General features: G+C 44.2%; 3 protein-coding genes across 8 annotated transcripts in view; 2 read left to right on the forward strand and 1 right to left on the reverse strand.

Moving 5' to 3' along the window:
* Window positions 1-440: 440 nt before the first annotated feature.
* med11 (mediator complex subunit 11) lies at window positions 441-3,406 on the reverse strand. Its single transcript, XM_007567837.2, has 3 exons — window positions 3,119-3,406; window positions 1,310-1,440; window positions 441-869 (listed from the first exon to the last, which is right to left on the reverse strand). The coding sequence occupies exons 1-3, from the start codon at window positions 3,378-3,380 to the stop codon at window positions 714-716; spliced, it is 549 nt and encodes a 182-aa protein (XP_007567899.1). The 5' UTR covers window positions 3,381-3,406; the 3' UTR covers window positions 441-713.
* pelp1 (proline, glutamate and leucine rich protein 1) lies at window positions 3,343-15,843 on the forward strand. Of its 2 annotated transcripts, none has more exons than XM_007567836.2 (19): window positions 3,343-3,497; window positions 3,673-3,737; window positions 4,453-4,558; window positions 5,436-5,585; window positions 5,721-5,792; window positions 5,917-5,976; window positions 6,068-6,224; window positions 6,319-6,451; window positions 6,714-6,801; window positions 7,569-7,657; window positions 8,164-8,277; window positions 9,331-9,481; window positions 9,552-9,705; window positions 9,791-9,846; window positions 10,772-10,905; window positions 11,483-11,585; window positions 11,790-13,400; window positions 14,255-14,584; window positions 15,315-15,843. In XM_007567836.2, exons 1-19 carry the CDS (start codon window positions 3,357-3,359, stop codon window positions 15,402-15,404), a joined length of 3,804 nt encoding a protein of 1,267 aa, XP_007567898.1. In that variant the 5' UTR covers window positions 3,343-3,356; the 3' UTR covers window positions 15,405-15,843. The 2 variants fall into 2 exon arrangements, with proteins under 2 accessions (XP_007567898.1, XP_007567897.1); XM_007567835.2 differs by having other exon boundaries at window positions 15,312-15,841.
* A 907-nt stretch (window positions 15,844-16,750) lies between these two features.
* peli3 (pellino E3 ubiquitin protein ligase family member 3) overlaps window positions 16,751-25,723 on the forward strand; it is a 33,066-nt gene continuing 24,093 nt past the window's right edge. For 2 of the 5 annotated variants that reach the window (XM_016679529.1, XM_007567838.2), the window contains exons 1-4: window positions 17,264-17,669; window positions 23,999-24,199; window positions 25,390-25,519; window positions 25,612-25,713. In XM_016679529.1, coding sequence (XP_016535015.1) covers window positions 17,656-17,669; window positions 23,999-24,199; window positions 25,390-25,519; window positions 25,612-25,713 — 447 coding nt within the window. In that variant the 5' untranslated portion in view covers window positions 17,264-17,655. The other 3 variants (XM_007567839.2, XM_016679532.1, XM_016679530.1) reach the window with 3 other exon arrangements.

Consider the following 25,723-nt stretch of genomic DNA (forward strand, 5'->3'; position numbering starts at 1 on the left):
GGAAACATCAGAGGCAGGTTTTACTGTTCTTATTATGCTCCTTGATGTCTGGTGACCACGCTTTAAGTAAAATAATGAATTTCTCTGCATTTTGTATTTGCAAACAATTTTCATCATATGTGAGCCATATTGGATTTTGAAGCCAGACCTATTTATGATTCCAACTTCAAACTGCAACTTGTTTGTAAAAATGTAACACTTAATTACACTGTCAGTCAATTATTCAGTGCTGATTAAGATTTAATGATTCCCCCATTCCCTTCCTCAAATTACATTTTCTTGTAACAAGAAACATAAAAAGCTAACCAGACCACAGTTCACCAAGATCATATTTCAGTTTTACTGAGGTCAGAACCACTTGAACACAGGAAGTTCTCAGCCAGCAGCTGATGTTGCAATCCCTCCCACAAGAAAGGAATTGTTGGAACTTAGACTTGGATGTAGGAGATGTACTGAAATTTACAAGTTTATTGAATGTTGCATAACATAAAATTACAATTACAAAATGAAAGTTTTATGTTTTTTAAAAAAATACCACTATTTAATCAATCAAAAACCTGCCTTTAGTCCAGCGTCTTGGTTTGTATCACTCCAACAGTTTTAAGCACCGTCTGTGGAACACCACTGACATACAGTCCCACCCAACACAGGGAGCTGCTGCTGTGAACCCGGTGACCACGGTAACACCTGGCAGACATGTGGCCTCTGTTCTGTCATATCTGCTGCTGCTGCTGCTGCTCCAGCATGGCTTCGCATGTCCGACCCAGTTCTCCCAGCTTGACCTTTGCATACTCAGCTCTGTTCAGTGACATCTGACAGTCCTTCCTGGTTGAGTAAGTGGAGCCCTCGTGTGGCTGACCAGTAGCAACCTGGTGGGAGGAAAACAACGTTAACATGGCTGGGCTGCTTACAATAATGACACGATTGTTTTTAAACCAGAGCTGGAAATTCGTTTCAGAACTCTGGAGGTATTATCATAAGGAGTGCACTAATAAATTTGGCCAGATTTAATTAATTTTGGGACATCAGTGATTGGCCAAAACAATCAATTCAGTTTATTTATATAGTGTACATTCACAACAAATGTTGTCTAAACAGACTTTACAAAAAAGTAAAGTGAGAGGCGGGGTACACCCTGGACAGGTTGCCAGTCTGTCGCATATATATATATATATATATATATATAGACAGAAACATTCAAATAAATTTTCATCAAACATAAGAATATGACCAGGGCCAGGAGACACTGACACCCTGGGTAAGACTGAGCAGTATATGGACCAAAGGCAACAAGTTTTCTTCTTCTGACCTGTGTGAGGTAGCGGATCTGGGCACCCAGTTCATTCTCCACTCGACTGATTGACGTCTGGAACTGGACCAGTTGCCTGTCCAGGAAGCTGGCGTTGTGTTTGTCTTTGGAGAGTTCCAGAACAATGTTTCCTGCCATCAAAGGAAAAGATCAGATGGAAGAAATCAATCCAAGTTTACAGTGAGCAGACCACACCCAAATTCACTGCTACTTTATGAAAGGAGCATCACAATACCAACATTAATGAGCAGCATTAGTAACTATTCCAAGTTAGTTACAAGTTGGTCTCAAGTTTCGTGAAGGCAGGACAATTCCAAGTCGGGTCCAAAGTCAGCCCAAATACCAAATGTTTTATATTAAGTCTTAAAAACAAGTAATTTGAACAAATATATAATTTCATCAAAAGTAATGACTAACAATTCCTTAATTTTTACAATATTTTGAAAGGCGTTTTGTTTGCTGGAACAAGCAGTAAAAAGTCAGAACAATCAGTGCGAATGTACAGTAAATATTAGCTCGACCAAATGAACTGATTCCCTAACACACAACAATACAAACCTGCCCTTACCAAGATCATCAGATTATTAAAATAACATGGAATTATTTATCCACCTGTACAGAAACAAACTTCATTATGTCTTATAATATTAAGTTGATTTTACATTATTATGATGCTGGTGTCTACCAACTTCTCTTCTTTAGGCTCTGGCCCAAAGCTCTGAGACTTTCTGTGCACATAATATAATGAGAGAAAATTAGGCATGTGCAGATATGGAAATTTGGGCTGATGTCAATATCTGATATTCATATTGCTTTTAAGGCTGATACTTGCAGATATTAAAAACATTTCACCACCTTTTCAACATTTTGGAAAAAAAGGAGCACAACGCTGACTTCACCCTGCCTCTCTGCTTCAGTTAAACAGCCCGCTATCCTGCTGCATCACTATCACTGTCACATGACCAACACCCACCCTGACCCTCCAGAAACAAATGGGAATAAATGTCCCTTCATCATACCGGCCCAGTTTTATGTATCGCATCGATATCGGCTGATACTGATACAGAAGGAAGCAAGGTTCCGGTGGGTCAAGTCCTCATGGTGTGTTGGTCTGTCAGGGCAGATGGCCGTCATTACAGGAAACGGACAGATGGGTAATGGCATTTTAGATGCTTTAAACATTTTAACTGTCCTAGGCAGGATTCTTAAAGCCATTTCACCACAAACAGCAGCAGAAGCCTGTTTGTAGTAGCTGAGCAAATGAGCAAATGTTACAACCTTTCTTCAAGAAAAGCTTATCATCAAATCCCAAAAAGAAAGCGGTCCTAATCACAATCCATCTAAAGGTTTATGGTGGTATTAAACCATTCCAGGAAGCTTATCTGGCCGCTGTTTTCACTTAGACCCCAGCCCCAAAGAACTCCAGCTCTGAGCAGCGGTATGACTAAGTATGACTGACTGACTGAGAAGTTTCACTATTTTAAACATAGAGTCATTCTTCATTTTTTCACCACCAGTTATTTAGTCATTCAAATACATAACTATAATTTAATGAAGGTTTTCTGTAATTTACACAAAACTCGAACAACCAGGTGTTGAACTTGGAGAAAAATTAATTAGGTTGTTGTCGCATCTATGATTTATTTCCAAAGATTTAACTGAGCATCTTCAATGACTAGTGATAACAACATTTCTTGTTTTTAATTGATAGTATATTGTATATTTACACAACAGTGACGTATTTATTTCCACTTTTCTCGATGAGGAAAACAAGAAACTCCAAAAGCAGCGAAAGCACAGTTTCCTCACCAGCACACTGTAGGACCACCGCGATATCCTTCTCCACATCCTCCAGGATTCGGAGCCGCTCGTTCGCCATCCGGGTTAGGAAGGCGCTCGATGAACCAAACTTAATACAACGAAGAAAACAGCAGCCTTCTATACGCCAACAAACATCCACTTTAGTCTTTCTGCGGTAAGCGCGAAATATTGACGACAGCGAAACGTGGCCGCACAATAGTGACGTCACATTGGCGGTGAGGGGAAAATGGCTACCTCTGCTTGGATGCATGGCACCGCCGCTATGAGGCTTACAGAGGGTCTAGTGTCGGTCCTCAAGGAACAGCGTCCAGAGTATTTGTCCGAGGTGTTGGCTAACTACAGGGAACATGGCGTGTTTCCCACCCAGGTAACCCTGCGGCCCGTGGCGGAGCCCTGCTGCCCAGCCTGCCTCTGTTAGCTTACTGTGGCTGAAGCTGCTCCAGCCTTTGTTGTTCCTGCGGCAGGAGAGCTGCCATGCCTCACAGGCTGCTGCTGCTGTTTGTGGTGAAATGGGTTTCAAACCTGCGTGTTTATCTCTGCAGGGCGCGAGCGATGTCGCGGGGCTCGTGGGCTTTAGCAATGCTAAACTGAGCTCCAGCAAAACCAGGTGAGGACGGTGCTTTTCTCACCACACTAGGTATGATGCTCAAGCCTTAGCAGAGCTGACTGTCTGGATAAACTGCTGCTCTCAAATTACTGTAGCTTCGGTTGTAGGATGGATCCCAGGTGTTTTGGAAGGATTTACCACCGAGTCGCCTGTAAATGTGTGTGAGTGTGCCTCTAGTGTGAAGTGCTCTGAGCGGTCAAGATGACAGAAAAGGCTCAGTCCTTTTAAAGTGCGTTTATCTACACTATATTGCCTTATCACGCACACACACAACTCCCAACAATTGGCTTTTGGCGTCAGATGTTCCTACTAACGTGATAAAGTGTCATGAAAGGAAGACGTTTCAGTGGACATGTCCACCTGGGGACAGTAGGTCAGGCGGACTGAATCTGCTGCTTTTATCTGAACAGGGTGATGCAGCCCTCTGCACTGTTCTAGAGCTGACCTGAAGGTCAGCTGTACGCCTGCCGTCCTTCCCACTCACTGCTACTAGCAGATAAGTGTGGCTTGTTGAGTAGAAAAGACATTTAATTACTATTTAGCGTCCTACGTAGTGATCCGAACACACCAGAGTTTATTCATTTGGAGGAGGGATCCAATACTTACAGCAAAGCAGTGCATAAGTATAATCATAGGTGAAAAGCATAAAGTTTTATGTTGGTTATGAGCCGACAATGATGGAGACCTGGTCGTCTGTGTGCTCCTGTCTGAGCAGGTTCGAGGGGCTGTGCCTGCTGTCCATGCTGGTTAAAGACAGTTCCAGTGATCTGTTCCAGCAGCACTGCCTGTCCTGGCTCCGCTCACTGCAGCAGGTCATCCAGGTAAAACACGAACACACACACACACACACACAGAGAGAAGAGGAGACATTCATGTGTTCACTTTCTAAGTTCTAAGCTCTGTTTCTTCAGGAAACTCATGAAGGTGTTTTTATAGATTTTGTTACTGCTCTTTCCAGTGTTTTTTTTTTATTAAGTGTCTGCAGATAATACTAAACTTTAACATGTCCTGCTTTGTTTGTTTGGCTTATTCAGCTACATGAAATATAATCTCCTCCTTTGAAAAATCTTGGCTCTTTACATTTTTAGTTGAAATGTCAGGTTGGCCGCTTTAAAAGTGCCTCATTGCGGTTGAACCGTTCTCCCACAATGCAATGCAGCCCTTCGGAAATACACAGTCATCAGCTGCTCCAAGTTCAAACATTTAATAGTAACAGAATAACGGCACTGGATAACAGGAGTAAAAGTAAAATCTATGCTGCTTTTGAGAATACAGATGATGATTACCAACATTTAAAATGTAAATAATCTAAAAGCCACAAAGTGTCTGTGGTGGAATGAGATATCCTGACCAGGCGAAAGGTTGTTTTTCCTAACATGTGGTTTGGTTTAGACTTTAGTGGGGGAGGTGTTGAGAAAACTATTTCCCATTTAGAGGATTTAAAAAGCAGATTTTCACTAAACAACAGTGACTGTGCAGAGAGGTTAAAAACCTTCTGCAGACTTGAGTGACGGCCGGAATGCTCCACCCTGTATCATACCATTCAGATCATATATTTTACATTATTTGAACATTTATGATGGGTCATATCAACCTGCCCTCGTATATTGTAAGTGGATGCAGTTCTTTATTATTCATCTGTTCTGTGAACACATTTAAATCTTGACCTAAACCTTCCAATGCTGTGTTCTGCTGCAGTCCCAGGCTCCGTGTCAGAGCATCCAGCTGGCGGTCAGCATCCTGCAGGACCTGCTGCAGTACTCATGTCAGCTAGCAGAGCTGGCCAGGGAGGTCGGCCTCAACTCCATCCTCGGCATCTTGACGTCACTCCTGGGCCTGAAGACCGAGGTGACTCAGGAGAGATCTCCCGTCTTTATTGCACTGCACATGTGAAATGTTTGAATTTTCCCTGCTACAAAGCAGATGATGTGAAGAGGCAACTTCTGGGTCAGGGAAATGATGATGTTGTGTTTGTGGTGTCAGTGTGAGCTTGCAGCCATGGAGGGGATGAGAGCCTGTATGGTCTACTACCCCAGAGCCTGCGGCTCCCTTAAGGTGAGGCATCCCACATGCTCTGGTTCCTTCAGACCTACTGACTGTTTGGCTTTGCTACGTGTCGTTTGGTATGTTGAACAAAAACTGTTCATCTGACCCATGCTGACTTTTCCTTCTGCTGAAGGACAAACTAGGAGCCTATTTCCTCTCCAAAATGGACAGCACAAGCAGGAAAACTCAAGAGGTGCGTCTCCCTGGCTAAAGCTGAACTGTCTCCTCTCCTGGTTACCTGGTTACCTGGTTACCATGCTCTCTGCCACTGTGTTTCCTCTCAGATGGCCTGTCAGGGCTACAGCCACCTGCCCTGTCTGGGGGGTCTGGCCGACAGGTCGGTGGGGACCAGCAGAGCTGAAGGATGGACCAATCAGATTCAATGTCTGCTGGCCTCAGCCAATGGCATTCTGGCTCAGATCTACCAAGGTTCTGAAACAGGTAGTCTTTGGTCGGTGATGTTGTGTTCCATCTTCCACATAGCTGTGATTTATTTTTAAATGTGTGCGTGGGGTGATTTCTGTTGGTCTCTCAGATGAAGCAGTTCAGTATCGGGGTCCGGGTGTGGAGCTGCCCTTTCCTCATCTTGATCAAACGGATCCGCTCCTTCTTCTGCAGCTGCAGCATAGATACACAGCTGTCTGCCTGGCGCTGAAACACACACTCCGGTAGGAAACACTGACCCTGAGGCCGAGGGCAGCACTTCATACATCAGTATGAAATACATTTGGGTCTGAAATTACTGGCGACCTGGTTATACTTTAAGGAATTAAAATGCCCAAATGATTTTCTGATAGACATGATTAGTTTGACATAACCAGCAGTATAAATGTTTCGGTCACACTACATTAAACTACTTTGAAAACAGAGAGCATGACTAAGGAGCAGTGGTCATGAGAGAGATGTTTGTGGATGTGTTCCTCTTATCAGAGCGGATCCTGCTTCAGCCGTACAACTGCCCATCAGACCCATCCTAAACCTGGTGTGCCGAGCGCTCGCTGTCAACTCCAGGAGCACGTTGAGCACACACACACACACACACACACACACACACACTATGTTTCTCTGTCTTCACAAGGGCTTTGCCTTGACTTCCATTCATTTTGTCAGTTATTTCCACATCCTAAACCTAACCATTACTAGTACATGTCCAACCCTAAGCCTGATCTAAACTACCTTAGTCCTGATCTAAGCCCTAACTCATAGTATTTGTAGGAAAAATGTACACTGTATCAAAACAAGGCCACACACACATTTGCTACAGGAATGATGCATAAAGTGAACAGATATTGTGGTGATTTTTTTTACAGTAAGTAAACTCACATTAAAGTTTCCACAGCCTGTTGGGTTTACTACGTTTCTACTAACTTCTGTAATTTGGCTTGATCTCTGCTGAATCAACAGTGATCAGGTGGGTCATGTTCTTAGTGTTCCTGTGCTGTCTTCATACTCTGTGGATAGACTGTAGTTGCAGTTTAGTTTGGAGATGTTGACATAAGATGTCAACTTTTCGTAAGGTTGGAGTTGTGAGGAGAATGGAGTCAAATCTAATTTGAACGTGGTTGATCCTGTTTCAGGGAGACAAACCGATGTTAAACATGGAGCCGAAGCCTCAGTAATATTCATGGTAAATTTGGTGCTGTCTTATCAATGAAACAACTCAACATAAGACTTAAAAACCCAACAACCATAACAGCTGAGAGAAATATGTCAAACATATTTCAAACATAAAGCCTTCCTGATGCTAAGCTAACGGATTGATTCTGATCCCCTCATGTTTGTCAGAGTTTAACAGCAGATGGAAGCCTGAGGTTGCTGGTTCTCCCCAGTGTTCACATCAGCTCTCTGGAGGTGCTGGCAGAGCTCATCACAGTGTGAGTACACACACACACACACACACACACATGCATGTTTGCATGGCTGTCTTTGTGTGGACTTTCCATTGACTTCCATTCATTTCTACACCCTAAACCTTCCCCTTATGCTAACCTTAACCAAAGCTCAATTCACACCTTAGTCCTAAATCTAACCCCTGACCCAAAAACAGTGTTTCCCCTTGTGGTCGGTCTCCGTGTGGGGACCAGGCTTCGGTCCCCACACGGAGCAGTGGGTCTCCACAGTGTAGTATGTGTCAGGAAAATGGTCCCCAACAAGACATTATAAACAAACACTCACACACTCCTGTCTGTCAAGGAAGATCAAGGTAGAGACCTTGATCTTCAGAGGAGTTTGGTGAATTTTTCAAATTTTTTGTAAATAAAAATAAAATCAGTTCTTAAATTATTTTCACCATCAGTATTAATCACAACATTTGGAGATATATTCTGTATTAAAGAGTGGAGTGTAGCTGATGGTGTAAAGGTGATGATGTGTGTTTCAGAGTGCGTAGCGGCATGGTGCAGTACGCTGCTGTAATCCAGAGGCTGTTTTCTCAGACGCTGTGTGCCTGGACGGCCTTACCTGAAGCTAATGTTGGTCAGCAGAGAGCCTACAGGTACGCTCAGCCTCAGCGCTCCTCATGAACGTATTACGTCCAGATTAACAGGCTTCTTCTGATGTGGAAATGGAGACAAACAACCAATCAGAATCCTGTTTATTGCTGTGGAGTCAAATTCACTCTAAATCTACCCTACTTTAGCTGAAACAGAGAAAAGACTGAGTATTGAGGCCAGACTATTTTTATAATTATGAACAATAGAACAAAGTTGTCATATTATGACAATAAATTAATAATATTAGTAGAATAAAGATGTTTTGTTGAGTTATCAGGACCAGAGCAGCTCGGCTTGTTTTTCCAAACAGACTCTGCTGTTTCTACATCAGAGTCCTGCTGCTCATAATAACTTGATGCTGATGTATTAAAAGCATTAATTATGTCCTAATGGTAAAGCTGATATTAAAGTATAATTTCACAAGATGCTCGACATTCTTCATTTCAATTTTTATTATTTTTTATGTAGTTTTCATAAAATTGCTATTTCCTTTTTCTATTATCATGACTTCATTCTTGCATTATTACTTTTTCTAGTACTATGCCAACTTTAACGACTTATTTCTCATCCAATTAATTTTTTTCTCAGTATTATGAATTTATTCTCATGCTTAACATATTTTTTCAGAGCTGTACAGATTAATACTAGAATAATTTTGTTCCTTATTGTTCAGTTGTTTCTGTCATCACAGTTCAGATTGTTTCCAGGTTCCTCCATTTAATTAATTAATTTTTTTTAAAAATTGCATCTAAATTCCTCTGGCAGTGTTCAGCCAGGTTCAGGTCCAGCCCCGTAATGATTTTCCTGGATATTCAATAATCTATGAAGTTTATCATGGAGAGTTAACCAGTCTGATATAAAACCAGTTCATTTTCCCAGGTACCCTGAATACTTCGTTCCTCGTTGGTTTTCTGGCCTTGTAGTTGACTGCTGGACAGAATGTCTTTTCTATATCACACATATTCAGAGATGGTTGCATTGATCCTGGTGTGGATCTGTGAGCTGCAAGTACAGTGTGAGCTGGCAGTATCTAACTCTTGGACTGTTTTTTGCAGCTCGGTGCGGGTCTCTGTGTACAGAACCTTAGAGCTGTGGCTGCAGCTTGTTGGAGCTTCAGCTAACGTCCTCCAGGGAGCCTCCAGCCACGCAGAGCTGCTGTTCACCCACCTGCTGGCCGACATCATGCCCGGAGCAGAATCTGTCAAGGTAAAACGAGTTTGCACACTGAACGAAGAAATCTGAGATGAAACAAGGCAGTGATTAAGGTCTCCTCCAGCTGCGGGCGGGGCTGTCGGCTGATGTGGTTCCTGGAGGGAAGCCCGGCCCTCGCAGGACGAAGCAGCTGGTCATGGCCGACCCGGTGGGGGCGTCGCTCCAGAGGAAAGGAGACCCGGGCTCCAACCAGGACACCTGCCTGTCAGCCCTGAAAGGTCAGCTGCTGCCTCCGCTTCAGAGCATGGATCGGGTCGGGTTCTGTTCTGCTCACAGGCTCTGAGCTGTTTCTTTTTTTCCCAGTTCTCAGACGCATCATACAGACCAGTGGGACACTTCTAAAGAATGACATACACAAAGTAAGAACCTGCTAGGACTGCAACATGTTGGCTTTGGTCAAGTTCATCTAATTACTAGTCTGAAGTTACATTTGAAGAAGTTTTGTCTTCAGGTGTATTTTTAAAAGACTGATAATTCCATAATAAGTTTCAGAATGAGCCGAACAAAACGTTTGATCTAAAACATTAAAATATTCTTCAAAGGAAGAAGTTTAATGTTGCTGTGAAAGTCGATCCTTCTCCAACTGAAGCTGACAGGAAGATGAAGCCAAACAGCTAAACTAGTAGTTTTGTGACGTTAGCAACACGAGATGGTGGCAATTTTAAACAGTTTTAAGCATTAATGAAGCATCAGTATATAAAAATGTGTTGGGTTAAACTTTTCACATAAAATCAAACAACCCAACATCATGACAACTGGATCTGTGGACGGATTAGTGGTCAGCCTGATATCTGAACCAAGAACTGTGTCCAGGTTGGGTCTGATGGACTCTGACCCAACATGCAGTCACACGTTTGACAACTTCTTCACTTCCTGATAATTCACAAGTTTTGATCTCAGAGGTATCATATTACCGCTTCAGTCCATCCCCTGGTTCTTTATCTTTTACAACAAATGTCTTAAAAATATTCTGGTCATCAATAAACTATCTTAAATGATTATTTTGAGCCTTAGGGTTAATTTTTGCAGCTGTAATAATTTTTTTATGTGTTATCAAACTTGTGCCAGCTGGAGTGACCTTGGAATCATTGGCTCTCTGCTCCAGCGCCTCCAGTCAGGGCTGACAGGGGGTGGGAGGACTTTTTTTTTGTTTTCTTTTATATATACTATCTGGAATAATGGAAGGTGTTTTAGAGAAATGAACGTTTAGCTGGGATGATGTTTGTGGTAGCCAGGTGGATTTCCTCCCTCACTCAGACTCTCTCTCCCTGTCTGTGCCTGCAGCGCCTCCATGAGGTGGTGCTGCCGCTGTGTGTGCGCCTTCAGCAGCAGCAGACGAGCAGCATTGCTGCATGTGAGTCTGTAGGGGGCGTCAGTGGGCAGTACAGCAGCGCCCTGACCCGCCGTCAACTCTACAGGTACGTCTAAAAAAAAATAAATAAAAACACATGTCCAGAATGAGTCAACACTTTATGACTACTGAATAGGAAACTATCTGTTTTAATGGCCAAAGAAATACAATATTATACATAGTATTTCATTGGATGCAAATGCTATTGCCTGATATATCTTCATTAGTATCGGCCGATGCGTTTAATATATGGCCATCAGTTCTATATATATATATATATATATATATATATATATACACACACACACACGCGCACACAAATCTATATAATTTCCCTCCCCTTTAAACACATTAAAAAAATGACCATACCACTGACATTGTTTCTCTACTTCAAATAAACTACCCACAATCCTGTGCTGTATCTGTCACATAACACACCGCCCTCCCTCAAGAAACAGAAATGGCAAAAATATCCGAATAAATATTGTCTATCAACATGGACACATTTTCACTTATTGGACTGATGTATTAAACGGTGCCTGCCATCAGCCTCCCAGGTTTGCACCAAGTTCCCAGTCTGTCCTTGTCTGATCCAGTTTCCCAGAATCCTCTCAGCCAAAGCCTCTTCCTGTGTTAACCTGCAGGTTGCTGCTGGCCCTGGTTCTTGTCCCATCTCCATGCTGGCCTCCGCCTCTGACCTGCGCCGTGTCCATCCTCAGCAATGGCCGCCTGGACCGCAACCTCAAGGTTAGCCAATCAACTGTCTTTTTCAGGTACCACAGTGGTACCAAACTGATGAGAGAGAGAAACGTTGCTCTGGTTTCCACACTGGTACACAGCTGGACACAGGTGTCCAGGTGTGCAGCTCAGCCATCAGCAGATGTTTCCTCTCTGCTGTTTGAAGCTGTTTCAGGCTGACTGACCGCTCTGCCTCCTCTCTCCCCCCATCAGGTTTCATCTTTCTGTTCTGAGGCGCTGATCGTCTGTAACTCCCTCCTCCACCCCCGCACTCCATCCATCGCCCTCCCACTGCCCCCTCTTGCCCTGAAGCCCCCCCCCACACCCTCTGTCCTGTCCGGCCCAGGCCCCGCCCCCAGGTTGACCCTGCCCACCCTGCTGGGCGGTCCCGCCCCCGGACCACCCTTCCCCGGCCGTCACCCACTCAGCCTGGGCTCCAACTCTCTGCTGGGCTCTCTGGAGAACCATCTGTCCCTGGTTCCAGGGTTGCCGGGCCAGGGCCCTGCCTCGGCCCCTGGAGACCTCCTGCTGTCCCCCCACGGCCAGCCACAGCAGGACCCAGCCGGGCTGGGGCTCCCGGATGGCCAGAGGCCTGTGTTTGTCCGCTACGACAAAGAAGAGGCAGAGGATGTGGAGATCTCTCTGGCCAGCGACTCAGACGACAGCGTGGTCATCGTCCCGCCAGGCATGCTGGGAGCCGACAGCCAGCTGGACGATCCGGCCCCTGGCTCCCAGAACTTGCTGTCTGCTGCGGTGGGGGCCGGTGCCAACCTGCCAGGGGGAGACACTGTCGCCATGGTTCCCAGCACGGCAGCTCCAGCCTCATTGGACGTGACGTCGCTGCCCAATGATCTGGTCCCCACCTCCAGCACCCCAGCCAACTCCTTCCCCCCCTCCAGCGGCTCAGTGGTCTCCCTGGTGACGTCACTGACCCCCGGCTCTGCCCCCCCTCCTGCTGGGGGCCTGGCGGACCCCGTGGCGGTCAAGCCCCAGCTGCAGCAGATGCTGCTGCAGCCCCCGGCCCCGGGGCCCCAGGGACCCCCTGGCTCCATGGCCATGCCGCTGCAGGTGCAGCTGCAGAACCAGCTGGCCCAGCAGGGCCGCCACCTCCACCAGCACCCACCCCCAGCTCCACCCAGCAACCAGGACTCAGCCGTCATCAACATAAACAGCACTGATGATGAAGATGAAGACGAAGAGGACATGGAGGATGATGAAGAGCTGGAGGACGAGGAGGATGGTCTGGATGAGGAGGAGGAAGAGGAGGAAGGCAGTGAAGACTTTTATGAGGGGGAGGACTACGAGGACTTTGATGAGGATGCTGAAGAGCTTGAAGAGGAAGAGGAGGATGAAGATGGGGACATGCCTCCTCTGGAGGGATCAGAGGACAAGTCAGAGGAGGTGACCATGGAGGAGGAGGAGGAGGAGAAGGCTCTGAGAGCAGAAGAGGAAGAGGGAGAGGGGGCGGGGTTTAACCCGGAGGGGGGCATAGAGGAGCTGCAGAGCAGCAGAGCTCTGTTTGGAGAGGAGAGGATGAAGGTCCAGAAGGTGGAGAGCATCGGAGTTCTGGAAGAGGCAAGGGATGGGGAGGAGGGGGGAGACAGGGGGGACAGGGAGGATGACAGCGAGCGCATGGATGACCCCAGCATGCCTCAGATCCTGTGTGTCACTGGAGGAGCGCTGGAGGAGAGGGCAGACAGCAGCCAGGAGGCTGCCCAGGCAGCAGGGGAGCTTCAGGACCAGCTCACACTGTGGGACCAGAACCGCCAGCAGAACCCGCCCACCGGGGCCTTGGAGGAGGAGCCCACCGCTCACAGTCAGCAGGTAGGCTCCAGACCTGGACCCCCACAGGGACATGGGATGTCATTCACTTTTCTTCTAAGAGTTATTGGAAGGCTCTGCTGTAGCAGTCAGTGTTCCAGTGGTTCTGAAGAAGCCTCTGTTGTTTAGAGCCTTTTTAAGTTAAGTTCTATAGAAACTTAAATTATTATCAGAATAATTCTGCAAAATGCAACAAATCATGTGGAAAAACCTAGTGAGCAACAGCAAGACCAGTTGGATTCTTACACACGTTTGTGTAACCCCAGTGACCTTTAACTCCAAATTTCTCAAAAAAAAAAAAAAAAATTCCAAACTGTTACTATTTTCTTTCAGTGTCTTTTAGAAAATATGTGCCTCATTTAGTCAGAAGCAAACTTCTTGGTTGAATAAAAATGATTTTAAATCTAAATCTGCCCAGAGTTTTAGCAGATCACTGAGACTGAAAGATGGACTTGCATCACGTGCGTTTTCTTGTAAATGCAGGAATTTCTTAGTTCTTACTTCAGTTTTAAGATGCTTGGCCTCAAGTTTTCCCAAAAGACTTAAGATTTAAATTCCTTATTGATCCTTCAAGTTAACAGTTTACATAGTTTGAAGAAATTCTACAGAAACTCACTAAATGGTTATTGCAACACAAAACAGGCAAATGTTAGCAATTAGCATTAATACTTGCAGTCGCAACATTGCATCGTTCTAAAATAGAACAAGTCCATCAGCTGCAGAGTTTATCTTCCAGAGGAATCTCGATTCTAAAAAAACAGGTGGACTCAGTGTGTCAGTTAGGTTTTTATTATCTTCTTAGCGTTTTGTGATCAGAAAGCCAAGCGTTCCGTCTAAAGTTCCGTCCCATTCCACAGGAGTCTGTGGCTGAACGTGAACAGGAAGCTGGTGAGGGAGAAGAGGTGGCGGTGGAGGCGGAGCTTCAGGAGGAGGAAGAGCCAGTCGTTGTGCAGGAGGAGGAAGCTGCAGCAGGAGCATCGGGAGGCGAGGAGACTCCCGATGCTCCTCATGATCCTCAACAGGATCAAACCGACACGCAGCAAGGATATGAAACTCAAGCAGAATGGACAAAACCCGAAGGAGAAAAGGAAGAAGAGAGTAATTCTGAGGAGGAGAAAAGGATGAAGCGGAAGAGAGAGGAGGATGACATAGAGGACGAAGGAGGACCAAGTCCTGAAAAGAAAAAGGTAAAGAACAATAAATGTTGGTCATATTTCACAAGTTTTCGATATTAATAGCTATTACGGTATATGTTTTCAATAAACTTTTCTTCTTTTATAAGTCTTTTAAAATTCCACCTTAAATCTAAGTTTTCCAAATTTAGATGTGAAAAATATTTCCATGGAGGATAAAACAGCAGCTGGAACTGAAACATTAAAGTCACTCAGTCCAGCAGCTGGACTGAGTGACTGAGTGAGTGAGTGTGGTACAGGAAGTAGTCAGGAAGACTCATTTGTAATTTCATTATCATTTTTCTACCAAAAACTGGATATTAAAAGTCTTCAGTCTGGAATTTTGGTCTCAAATAAACATTTTTTTATGTCAATTTTGTTTCCAGAGACTTCATAACTCAATTTATTAATTGTTTCTGTTGTTTTGTTGATTTATTTTTTATATTTAAAATGTCTTCCACTTCCAGTTCCAGTATTAAATGCTCATTAGAATTTAAAGTTTATTGATCTTTGAGCATGTGTTCTTGCCTTATTACGCCGTTATTATCATTACTGGCAAATTGTCTCAAAACAACGATGTTATCGTTTATCACGATAACCTCTGGGATGATTAATTGCCCAGAAACATTAGTTATTGTTGCAGGCCTGTTTCTGGGTCTAGACCTGAAGGTTTCCTAGCAGACTTTGTTTTTCTGTATGTTTGAATATGATGATAAATTACTGGAGTTTGTCTGTTCTCCAGCAGGATGATGAAGCGATGGCCTCCATGTTGGCAGATTTTATTGCCTGTCCACCTGATGATGAAGATGTTGCCTCAGGATCCAACCAATCGTAAACACTCGCCCACCTGAACGGACTGAGTGGACCATCATGGACATTTGCTCTGTTTTCAACACTGAGTGACCTCAGAACAGAATTGAGACTCTCCAGTCGTAGTTGAGCAACCAGGTACTGTCTGGGATTCTGACGATGGTGGAAAGTGTTGTGCTCCGTTGTGTTGGACATGGAAAGATGGAGGCTTCCTGTTACCACCCTGGAACTGACCAGAACTGTGTTTACAGAGTAAGAGGAGCAGCAGCGTTTCTCTGGGAAACAGTGAAGCCAAGAAATGTTAGTCAGAACTCTGCTTTTCTCTCTACAGTCGTCAACCTGCAGGAAGTGTCCACTCTTTTTGGTTTATGTGTACCGTTTAGTGTTTTTGAATTGTTTTCTCTCTGTACTCTGTTTTCTTACATTAAAGTAGTAAATATCTGTCATGGATTACATGCACTACATCCAGACCTGCTCTGAGGATTATTTCCATCTGCACATAGTGGATATTTCACATCCAGAAACCCACTCAGCATGGGAAAAAAAAGTTTTTAAATGTGCTAAGATGAAATTTGCTTAATATAATTCTAGGTTGAATTTTCTGAAATGACACTTGAGATTATGATCAGTTTTCACTGGATTTTTATCCTGGAACAAACTTTAATTTCAGTTTTGTTATGGAGTCAGTCCAGCAAAACCCTCCATCCAGACTGATGTCTATGAAAGACGAACAGATGAGTTTTAAATCTGTTCCTGAGAATATTTCAGTTACGGTGAAGGATGATCCAAGATGTCCAACAGCAAGAAACAAGATCATCTGAAGTGTTTGAAAGGGTAATGAAATATAATGTAAGTAAATATTGGTTATGGGCCACAACAGCAATAAAAATGATTGAATATCAATATCAGGGCAAATTTTCACATCGGTGCATCTCTAAAATAAACTCACCAGATCTTAACCTGTCAGTCAGTAAAACGGGTGCTGGACTGACCTCTGGTTTGTTCCAGAGTTGTGTGTGTGTGTGTGTGTGTGTGTGTGTGTGTGTGTGTCAGGCTTTTGGCTATGCCTGTTTATACGCTGACGCGTCTTTTTCTGCGGTCGCAGCCAGGAGAGTAGGTGGGGTCATGGGGGTTGTTAGATGATGGAACTGCGGACCTTCACCGATGTTTGCGGACGGTTCTTTAAACGTCCCACATCGGGATCCCGTAGAGTCGACGCTGCTTGCTTGGGTGTTTTCCGCCATTATTCATCCCGGACGGATGTCAGAAGCGGAGAGGGAGAGAGAGAGTAGGAAGGAGGGGTTTGGCTGATAACATCCGGGAGCAGCGGACGTGTCTCCTGATGGGAGGCGATGACGCGCCTGACGCCCTGATCCTCCTCTGCCTCTCATCCTTCCTCACTCTGGTTCGTATTGATCCAGGCTGTGCAGGAACAGACGGAGCCCGCCTTCTCTTCTACCGGCAGAAGGAATCTCACAGAACCGAACCGGTACTGGACCTCCCCTGGCAGACAGCTGGTACGGACCCCCGGCTGGGGGCTTTATGTCTTTAGAATAATCGCAGGAGCAGGAAGGGGCCGCCTGAGCTTGTTTGTGTGTTTTCCTGCTGGTGAGAGGATGATATAGAGGTGATGGAGGCTGCTGGAGGTGATGGAGGCTGCTGTCTGCTCTTTGTTGGCGGGCTGCTGCTCCTTCAGCAGCCTCTCCTTTCCACTCCATCCTCTGGGTTGTGTCGGTATTAGTGACGACTGAGATCTGAACCAGGTCTGGGAACCTCTGCATCAGCATCATCATCGTCAGTATGTATGGCTGATCAGCTGTGTGTTTTTTGCGTAAGGGTGTACTGTGTGTGTGTGTGTGTGTGTGTGTGTGTGTGTGTGTGTGTGTGTGTGTGTGTGTGTGTGTGTGTGTGAGGGAGTCCCCTGTACGAGCAGGGCTCTGCGCACGTCTCCAGCATCCCGAGATGCTGCTTCATTTCTCCACCGAGAGGCAGAACAAGGGTTGTCGGTTTCCTGTTGTGGTTGTTTGCTTTCGTCCGGCCTTTGGTCCCAGTCCGACTGTGTTTCTGAGGCGGAGGAAGAGGGAGGCTGTCATGGGAAAAGGCAAGCCGCAGCCAGACGCCGCAGGCGGGAACAATACGTGGAGAAGGGACGCTCTTTCAGTCGAAATAAATCTCCCTTGTGTGGCGCATTGGCGGCCTGCTGAGGTGTTTCCTGTCTTCTAGATGGTTCCAGGGTGGATGAAGGAGGAGAGGCCGTGGTGGGACGGCAGCTCAAAATGGCAGATTCAAGGTAGCGGCAGCTTCTTCTTGCTCCTGCTCCAAAACAGCCCGGTTTGCTGAGTAATGACTCATGTACAGCCTGTCCTGCTGGGAGGAAACAAAAGCTGGCTCCCAGCCGCAGGTCAGATCAGGTCCAGAGCCGTGGTTCTGGCTGCTCCGGGCCTGCATCTCCATTAGATTCTAGAGAATTCCGTTTTTGACAGCATGATGTGATGCGTTCAGGGTCACCCAGGTCTAGGAGTTCATGGTGCTGTGAACTGCTCTTCACGATTCTGTTGCTTCCATAGTCGGCGTAAGGCATAAGCAAGCTAAGCTGCTTTGTTATGGGGGCACTTGTAAAGTCACGCTGTAATAATAATAATAATAATAATAATAATAATAATATTAAAATTAACAATTTTTATTTTCATAGTCCAATTCCACTTATTGGCACGTGAATTAGCATGTTGGCTAAACATTTATCTCTGAGCTTGCTAACTATGTATAGTTGCCTTGCTCACTAACTGTCAGAGCTGTTGCTGTGAACATAGCCTCTCTCTGTGGTGTGCTTGGCTCTGTCTTTCTGTTTCATAATGTATCTCCAGGACAAAGGCATCAAAGTAGCGAGTGCTGCCTTTATGTAGCAGTAGCGTCATATGATGGATTGTTCTATCGCCTGATAGTCTAACAGTTAAGCTGTGTTGCTCTTCTTTAATGAAACCACTAACAGACTGGTTTCAGTGGATCTGTGGTTTCTGTGTGCATGCTCTGTCTTCTCAAACACCCAGTTGTTTGCTGCTCACACTGATCCAGGTTCTGCTTCTGCTGGAGGTTTCTTCCTGGTACAGGAGAGTCCACAATGCTTGCGCAGTCTGAGGGATTAATACAACCAACTATCCACTGTTGTATTTGTTAATTGGGAGGGATTGTTATGAATTCGATGCAGTCGGCTGGACCTCTTTAGATAAACATTGTTTTCAGTATGCATTATAAACTAACTTTAACTTTGTGTCATTAGTTGGGTCAAGTTTGAATGCAAGTATTTCAATGTGAAATTATCTACATAACTGCATTAATTTGACTATATATTTATTTATGTAAATAAGATGTATATGTCTAGGCTGTTTGTTGCCCAACAACTGAATTGATGTGTAGATTTGACCATGATGCTGCCAAACATGGTGAAGGCAGCATTATGCTGTGGGGTTGTTTTGCTGCAAGTCTTTCTGGGTCATTGTACAAAGTGTGCAAATCCTTCAGCCTGCTCTTTGTTTTTTTTTTTTTTTGTTGTTGTTGTTTTTTTTTGGAAAACAAAGAGCAGGACAACAAACGCTTCAGGGTAGCTCAGCTGGACCAACAGGAAATAAATCCATTTCTGTTAACTTGAACTCGACCAGCAGCAGGTGATGGCTGCAGAAGGTTTGTTAATTTTTACTGGGATGTATGTATACTTTTGACCTGGTGTATTTATGAACACTTACAGTAAAATTCTAACTTGTATACCTGATTTTTCAACGATGACCTCAGTCCACCTTGAAAAAAGAAAACACCTTCACACATCCATTCAATTAGTCCATATTTACTCTAATGTGTGGCAACCTGTTCCACCCTCAGCTCTGCAGACTCTGCCCTGTAACAGAGTGTTCCTTTTTAATTCAGATCCCTCTAGTTCTGCTTCACAATGCAGTTTAATATGATCTGATAATGTTAGCTTATTTCACCCGTTTTGGACTTGTTGCCCGGACCAATTCTGCTGTGGAAGTGGAATGACGGCGGGGGTTCCTCTGGGAACACAGCAGCTAATATTTGCTGCAGTGCAGCCCTGAAATTCTGACCCTGAAAACTTGGGCAGAGCGCAGAAGGTTCCTCCACTGGTTCTGTGTCTGAGGCAGCAGACGGAGTGCTGGAGCCTCTGGTTTAGTAGGGAGTGGACCGAGGCGCCAACAGACACTGTTACATGACCATTTAAATTATGCAGCTGTCCTTTCTTGTGCTGTCGTGTCTGAATTGGTTCATATGGACTTAAAGCTCAGACAGAAATACAATGACAAAATAGAGAAATTCTTCCACACAAGGAGAAAAGCTGTACAGGTTTTGTTGAAGCTAAAGCTATTCTCTCGAAACACAACCTGATCATTTGTTCCTGAAGATCATCAATTTATCTCCTCCTTTTTACCTCTGTTTCCTTCGACCTTTCCCACCTGCCCGGCAGACAGTGAGAAAGGTAGAAGGAAACGGGATGATGTTCCGTAATCCGAAAAATATTAGCTGGATCCACTAAAGGGAGATTCTGTGGAATTTCCTTGCAGTACATCACATATTTAACACTGTGCTTCAATAAAGAGAGCAGATTTCAGAAGGTTTCCTGTGAAGCTAACGGCCAGTCAAACCACTGAGGTGCACCGGTTTGTCTTCCTCCCTTGTAGAACACTGCAAAACAGAACAACTGAGCCTGCATGCAGAGTAATATTTACTAGATTTATAAGAGTTTTATCTTCTGTAGCACTGTACATTTACAAGAGACGGTTACTGTGGTCAGAATCAAATCCACTCAACATGTTCAGTTTCACAGTGAGTGATTTGCATGAAAAGGTAAATCAGAGTAAATCTAACCCATCTTTAATGTTAATAAAAGATGGGTCCTGATCATTATCAGGAGGAATTATTATTGTATTTTTGAGATGGGAAAATTTTCCTTCAGACTGCATTGCTCAAACTATGAAAACATTTTTATTTCATTTTTTTCCCATGTTGCCATTTGCACTGATGACATAAATGGTGAAACAGTGGAGGGTTCTGAGATCTAAAAACTATTTCTACGTTACCCAAGATCAGCAGTAACAGAATCTTCCAGTCCTGATTCTGAGTGGGATTATGAGCCGATCTAATGGATTTGAGCTACTGACTACTCATATCCACTCAGCAGAACCCTTGTGTAAAAAATCAGAGGTAGATATGAGCTTTAAGACAAATGAAAGAACGACTGAAGACTCCTCATCTCTGTATCACAGGTTGGATGTAAGATAATTTTATTTCACAAGAAGATCATGTTTATAATCACATCATGGGGATTGAAGAAGTTTTTTTTTTTTATTATTAATAAGCTAAGTGAAGACATAGATATATATTGGATGTATATTAATGGCATGAACTTAATTGCTGTCAGATCCTGCAGGGCAATGTTAAGTTAAACTCTCCATCTATCAGCCTGGAGGTGGATCAGAGGAGCAGTGGCTCCACTGGCCAATCATCTACTGTAGGAAGCTTATGTGGAATTATAAGGGAGGTAAATCTAGATCTATGCTTCTAGACTCAGTTCTTTGCAGAAGCAGCAGCCATAAAACTGCAGAGAAGATCCAAGCTCTGAAGGTCACAGTGAGGGCTGCAGCCGTGAATACCTGCAGCTGATGGCTGAGTGCTGTGAAGGTGGAGCTGTGGGTGGAGTTAGCAGGAAGATTATGTTTGGAAATGAAACAGGAAGTGATGCTAACGGAAATAAATCCACTTAAATCACATGAAAAGGATCAAAATGTTCTCTAGATGATCTTTGTGCTTTTGAGCAAGAGCTCGCCTTTCTCCTCTGTGCTTCTGCAGACTCTTCCTCTGTGTTCTCCTCTTCCTCCATCAGACAGCTTCTCCATGTCTGTCGCTTCCTGCCCACACAGTGGGACTGTGGCTTCGTTAGAATATGGGTGGGCACAACACAGGCAATCCATCAGCCTGCCAAATCTGGACACACACACATGCACAAACACACACACACACCCATACACTCTACTTCCTCTTCTTCTCTTCTTCCATCATCTCTGTCCAAAGATGGATTCAAGCTTTTCTGTTTTTTTTCCCACCAAAGCTGAACCTCCTGGACCTCCCACCTCTCCTGTTTTCACTCCCACCTCTAAATCTGCTCCCTCTGTTCTCTTGTTGTCAACATCCACTCCACTATGCAGGGTGTATTTCTTTTGCTCTCATACAGTATTTGGAATTTATTCAGCTCAGCTAGAATATTTACTGTGCAAAAAGGCTGGCAGCAGTGAAATACAGCAGGGAGACAAACTGAGCTCACTGGATGAAATAAGGCTTTTATTTCTGTAACCAAATTTCCATGAAATATTTGGTATTACCTACAAAGTTGTCATGCTGATGTTCAAGAAAACTCCTCACTAAGTTCCTCTCTGCAGTCTGTCATCACAGACAGACAATCTTTAAACTCCTGTCAGGTGTCTCAGTTCTATTGTAAGCTGTGTACCTTATATTGATAAGGTTAAGTTGAGGTTTGGTGTTAGTTACCTTCTGGTCTGTTGAACATTTTCTCTACAAAACTGAACCAAAACGTGAACCAAAACAGGAAACTGAGTTTTTTGTCTCATTTCCTGCAGACGGCACAGATCTGATGCTCGAGGTTGGAGAGGTGATGCAGACTACAGTCAGCCTATCAGAACGGTGCAACCTAACCAACGCTGTTCCAACAGCAGGGGGCGTGTTTCTCCCTGTTTTCAGATGCCTCTCTGCTCACTGAACAGTGTGGGCTGGTAGCATCATGGTGGCTATAGTGATGGCTTTAGGTCATCACTGCAGTCAGTTTAGATTCCGTCTATCACCAGGGTTCTGATCTGATCTGGACTTGAAGCTTTCTTTGTGATAAGCTCGACTGGAGACGGTTTTTATTCAGCATGCTGTTTTTCTTCCACAGTCCTGAGAAGCTGATTCTAAAGCTGGAGTTTTTCCTCTCCACTGCCACTACATGCACACTCTGTATGAGGGATTGCTGTAAAGTCAACGACTCAACAGAGTGATTGTCTCTATGTTGTCATCCAGGATGACTGAACGCTGCAGGTCAATGACTTGATGCTCTGCTGGGTTTCCTTACAGAAACATTGAATAATAAACTGAACTTAATCCAATGACTAATAATTAGGATTAAATTGTGTTTGAACTGAAATGACTTTTTTTGCACAGTGTCTTGAAACGTTTGTTGTGAATTGGAGCTATATAAATGAACTGAACTGAATTGATCTAAAAGTACCTAATGGCTCCTTTACTGTTAGTGCCTACAGATGCAGATCTCTGTTTTCAGGATGCTTGTCCTCTACCTGTCAGAATTACAGCAAGAGCAGAAAAACAAATGTAGATTTTAGTGCCTTCATTCTTTCGTGTCCGTCCGCCTGTGCTCTTTGATTGCTGTGGTTACGGCCGGAGATCCCTCAGCCCTGACCGGCTCTCCACCCATTGATCCAGTGATCCTTCCTGGGCTGAACGGAGGTTCTGTTGGGCCTGGTGTTGGCTCTGACAGGATCCACATGTTTTGGATCATGCTCTGAATTAGCAAAATACTAGGAGGAATAAGGTGACTGGTCTCCTGTGAAACAGTCTAACCTAAAGCATTGCTCTGTTCTGGGCAGTGTGAGGATTTCAGCCATCTTGTTCTGCCTGAGTCCAGAAGACGTTCATGTTGTGGTTCAGAATCAAAGTGATACCTGAAGAACATGTTGGATCCTCAACCTGCTGCATCAGGATGAGGAGGCTGGGAAGTATTTCTGAAGAGTATAAAGCTGTCAGGTTGTGACACCATGTCTCTGCTTAAACACACTTCGTCTCATTATGAAAATCATTTCATGTTTGAACAACAACCTATTAGTTTCTTGGTTATTTGCTACTTAATATTTATCATTCAAAGCCCAGCCAATCATCCACTGTTGTTAACTCTGGCTAATTATTTCATGTAATGGTTTGTAAATAAGCCCTCAGTAAATTCCCCTGTTTCTTTTTTTATTTAGAAGTGTGTCTCATTCGTCCAGATCCTCTGAGTTTCTCTGAAGTAAAACAGCCACCACTGTGTGTGACACATGTCCAAAACCTCCTTTATTAGTGTTTCTGGTTCCACCTGAAGGCTTCAGACTGTTCCTCAACGCTGACCGGGAATTAGAAAACAAAGAGGATGCCCAAATTTGGGATGTGCCGTTAATAATCCCAGGATGGTTACCTAACCTTTTCAAAGAGAGAACAAAGAGTGAGAGCTCTGTGATGCTCTGCACTGCTCTGTTTTCCATGTGTAGGTGGTCTTGCCCACTTCTGATTATTAATAGTGTTGGACATTCAGAGCCAAACTGAATCTGTTCACAGACACATGGACTGAGCTTTGACTCTCAAACTGAAGTCAGAGGAGCCAGGTGACTCAGTAATGTGTGTGTCTGTGCGTGTGTGTGTGTGTGTAGGACAGAAGGTCCCGCTGCTGTTCCTACAATGATCATGTTGTTCTCATTTGCATTTGCAGCTGAATTCAGAGTGTGTGAATAGGCTTGTAGTGTTTCAAAAGAAGGAGGAATCGTTTTGTGACCGTCTCTGTGTCCTGCTCCTCAGCAGCGAGCCCCAGTTGTGGCCGGTGGGCATGGTTCTGAAGGGCAGCTCAGAGGCGCTGTGTCCCCCCCCATCTCTGGAGCTGCGCCCGTCCTGCAACAAGAGCCAGCCCTCCCCTCCTCTGGGCTCCAGCTCACAGCCACACGACGGAGTCATTTCTGAGGACAAGGAGCCGATCAAGTACGGCGAGCTCATCATCCTGGGGTGAGGTCGTGCAGCGGACACTCTCACCAAACGCTTTTTCTCATGACTAATTCTTGAAGCGAGTCTGAGTGGCTGACTAGTCACTCAGACTAGTCAGCCACTAGTCTGACTAGTGGCTGACTAGTCTGTCACTAGTCAACTTTTGATTCAAAGTTGCACTAAACGTTGCATTAAAAGTCAATTAAAAGTGTCAACTTTGCATTAAAAGAGTCATTATTAACTGAATGACACTTTATAACAAAAGTCATAAACATTCATGAAGACTCCTTCATGTTCATGACAGTGTTATGCCAGTCTTATGCTCATCTCTTCAAATAAAGTGTTACCAAAATGAGTTTCAGGTTCAGATTAGAGATCAAGATAAAGAAGCAAACTGTTCAGATGATGAAGGGAAACATGCTGGGCTGACTGGGAGGAGGAACTGGGAAAGACAGAAAAGGTTCCATGATGTGAATCCCTGCATGGTGGTTGAGTCTGCTGCCACTGAACTGATGTGTGTGATTTTGGACGTTGGGAGGACACCCAGAGACAAATTCACACTGCACCGTTTCTGGCAAGAACAGAAGCCTGGATCTTATTGCTGCAGTAAATTTATCTGAACTTATATTCAGTAGAAGTGATGGTGGTTTTTCCATAACTCATTCTTAAGGTTATTGTTGTTTTATTTCTGTAGTGGAAGCATGTTGTAATGGAATAACTGTGACTAGCAGGTTTGAGGATTAATTTGACTTTGTAGTATTTCTACAATCAAAAGGTATTTGATCAATTTTCCTGCTTGCACATATGAAGTTTATTGTTTGAAAATGAGACATACTGTACAGTTATTTCAATGATTCAGATATGTAAAACAACTACAGTGTTTGACATTCAGATTCAGTATCTGGCTGGAGGTGATTAATGTAGGAATGGCAAAATATTAAACCTTTAAATCTAAATCTTTTGTATAAATAAGAAACGATGGACAGATGATATAACATCCAGATTTATTTTTAATTAAGCTATTTAAGTTTACCACAGCCTGAACTCGAATCGCTTTCACCCTGTTATGTTTTAGCAACTTTGGACTAATGACTGTTTTTCTGTGAAATGCTTTGAGATGTGTTGTGAATTGGTGCTATATAAATAAACTGAATTGAACTGGGCTCAATAGTACTATTACATATTAAATCTCTTGTTCTTATTCCTCCCAGCCACAATGGGTCACTGGCAAATGGTGACAAAGGTCGTAGAAGAAGTCGCCTTGCCCTTTATAAGAGACCTAAAGCCAACGGGGTCAAGCCGGATGTTATCCACAATGTCTCAACACCACTGGTGTCAAAGGTAGTTACCCTAAAATGTTCTTTCTCCACCAAAAAATATAGGTGGGACACATCACAATACCATGCAGTGACCTTTGACCTTCCTGTTGCCAGGCTCTCAGCAACAAAAGCCAGCACAGCATCTCCTACACACTGTCACGGAGCCACTCTGTCATTGTGGAGTACACACATGACATCAACACAGACATGTTTCAAGTAGGTTCTT

Source organism: Poecilia formosa, unplaced genomic scaffold (genome assembly GCF_000485575.1).
Source record: "Poecilia formosa unplaced genomic scaffold, Poecilia_formosa-5.1.2 Scaffold214, whole genome shotgun sequence".
NCBI lineage: Eukaryota > Metazoa > Chordata > Actinopteri > Cyprinodontiformes > Poeciliidae > Poecilia > Poecilia formosa.

Bases quoted from the DNA above. Each gene is read 5' to 3' on its own strand.
- pelp1 (XM_007567835.2), top strand. From the start codon at position 3,357: ATGGCTACCTCTGCTTGGATGCATGGCACCGCCGCTATGAGGCTTACA. The intron at 8,278-9,330 runs GTACGCTCAGCC...TGTTTTTTGCAG, and splicing joins GGTCAGCAGAGAGCCTACAG to CTCGGTGCGGGTCTCTGTGT. The intron at 11,586-11,789 runs GTTAGCCAATCA...TCCCCCCATCAG, and splicing joins GCCTGGACCGCAACCTCAAG to GTTTCATCTTTCTGTTCTGA.
- med11 (XM_007567837.2), bottom strand. From the start codon at position 3,380: ATGCATCCAAGCAGAGGTAGCCATTTTCCCCTCACCGCCAATGTGACG. The intron at 1,441-3,118 runs GTGAGGAAACTG...CTTTGATGGCAG, and splicing joins GGTGGTCCTACAGTGTGCTG to GAAACATTGTTCTGGAACTC. The intron at 870-1,309 runs GTCAGAAGAAGA...TCCTCCCACCAG, and splicing joins AGATCCGCTACCTCACACAG to GTTGCTACTGGTCAGCCACA.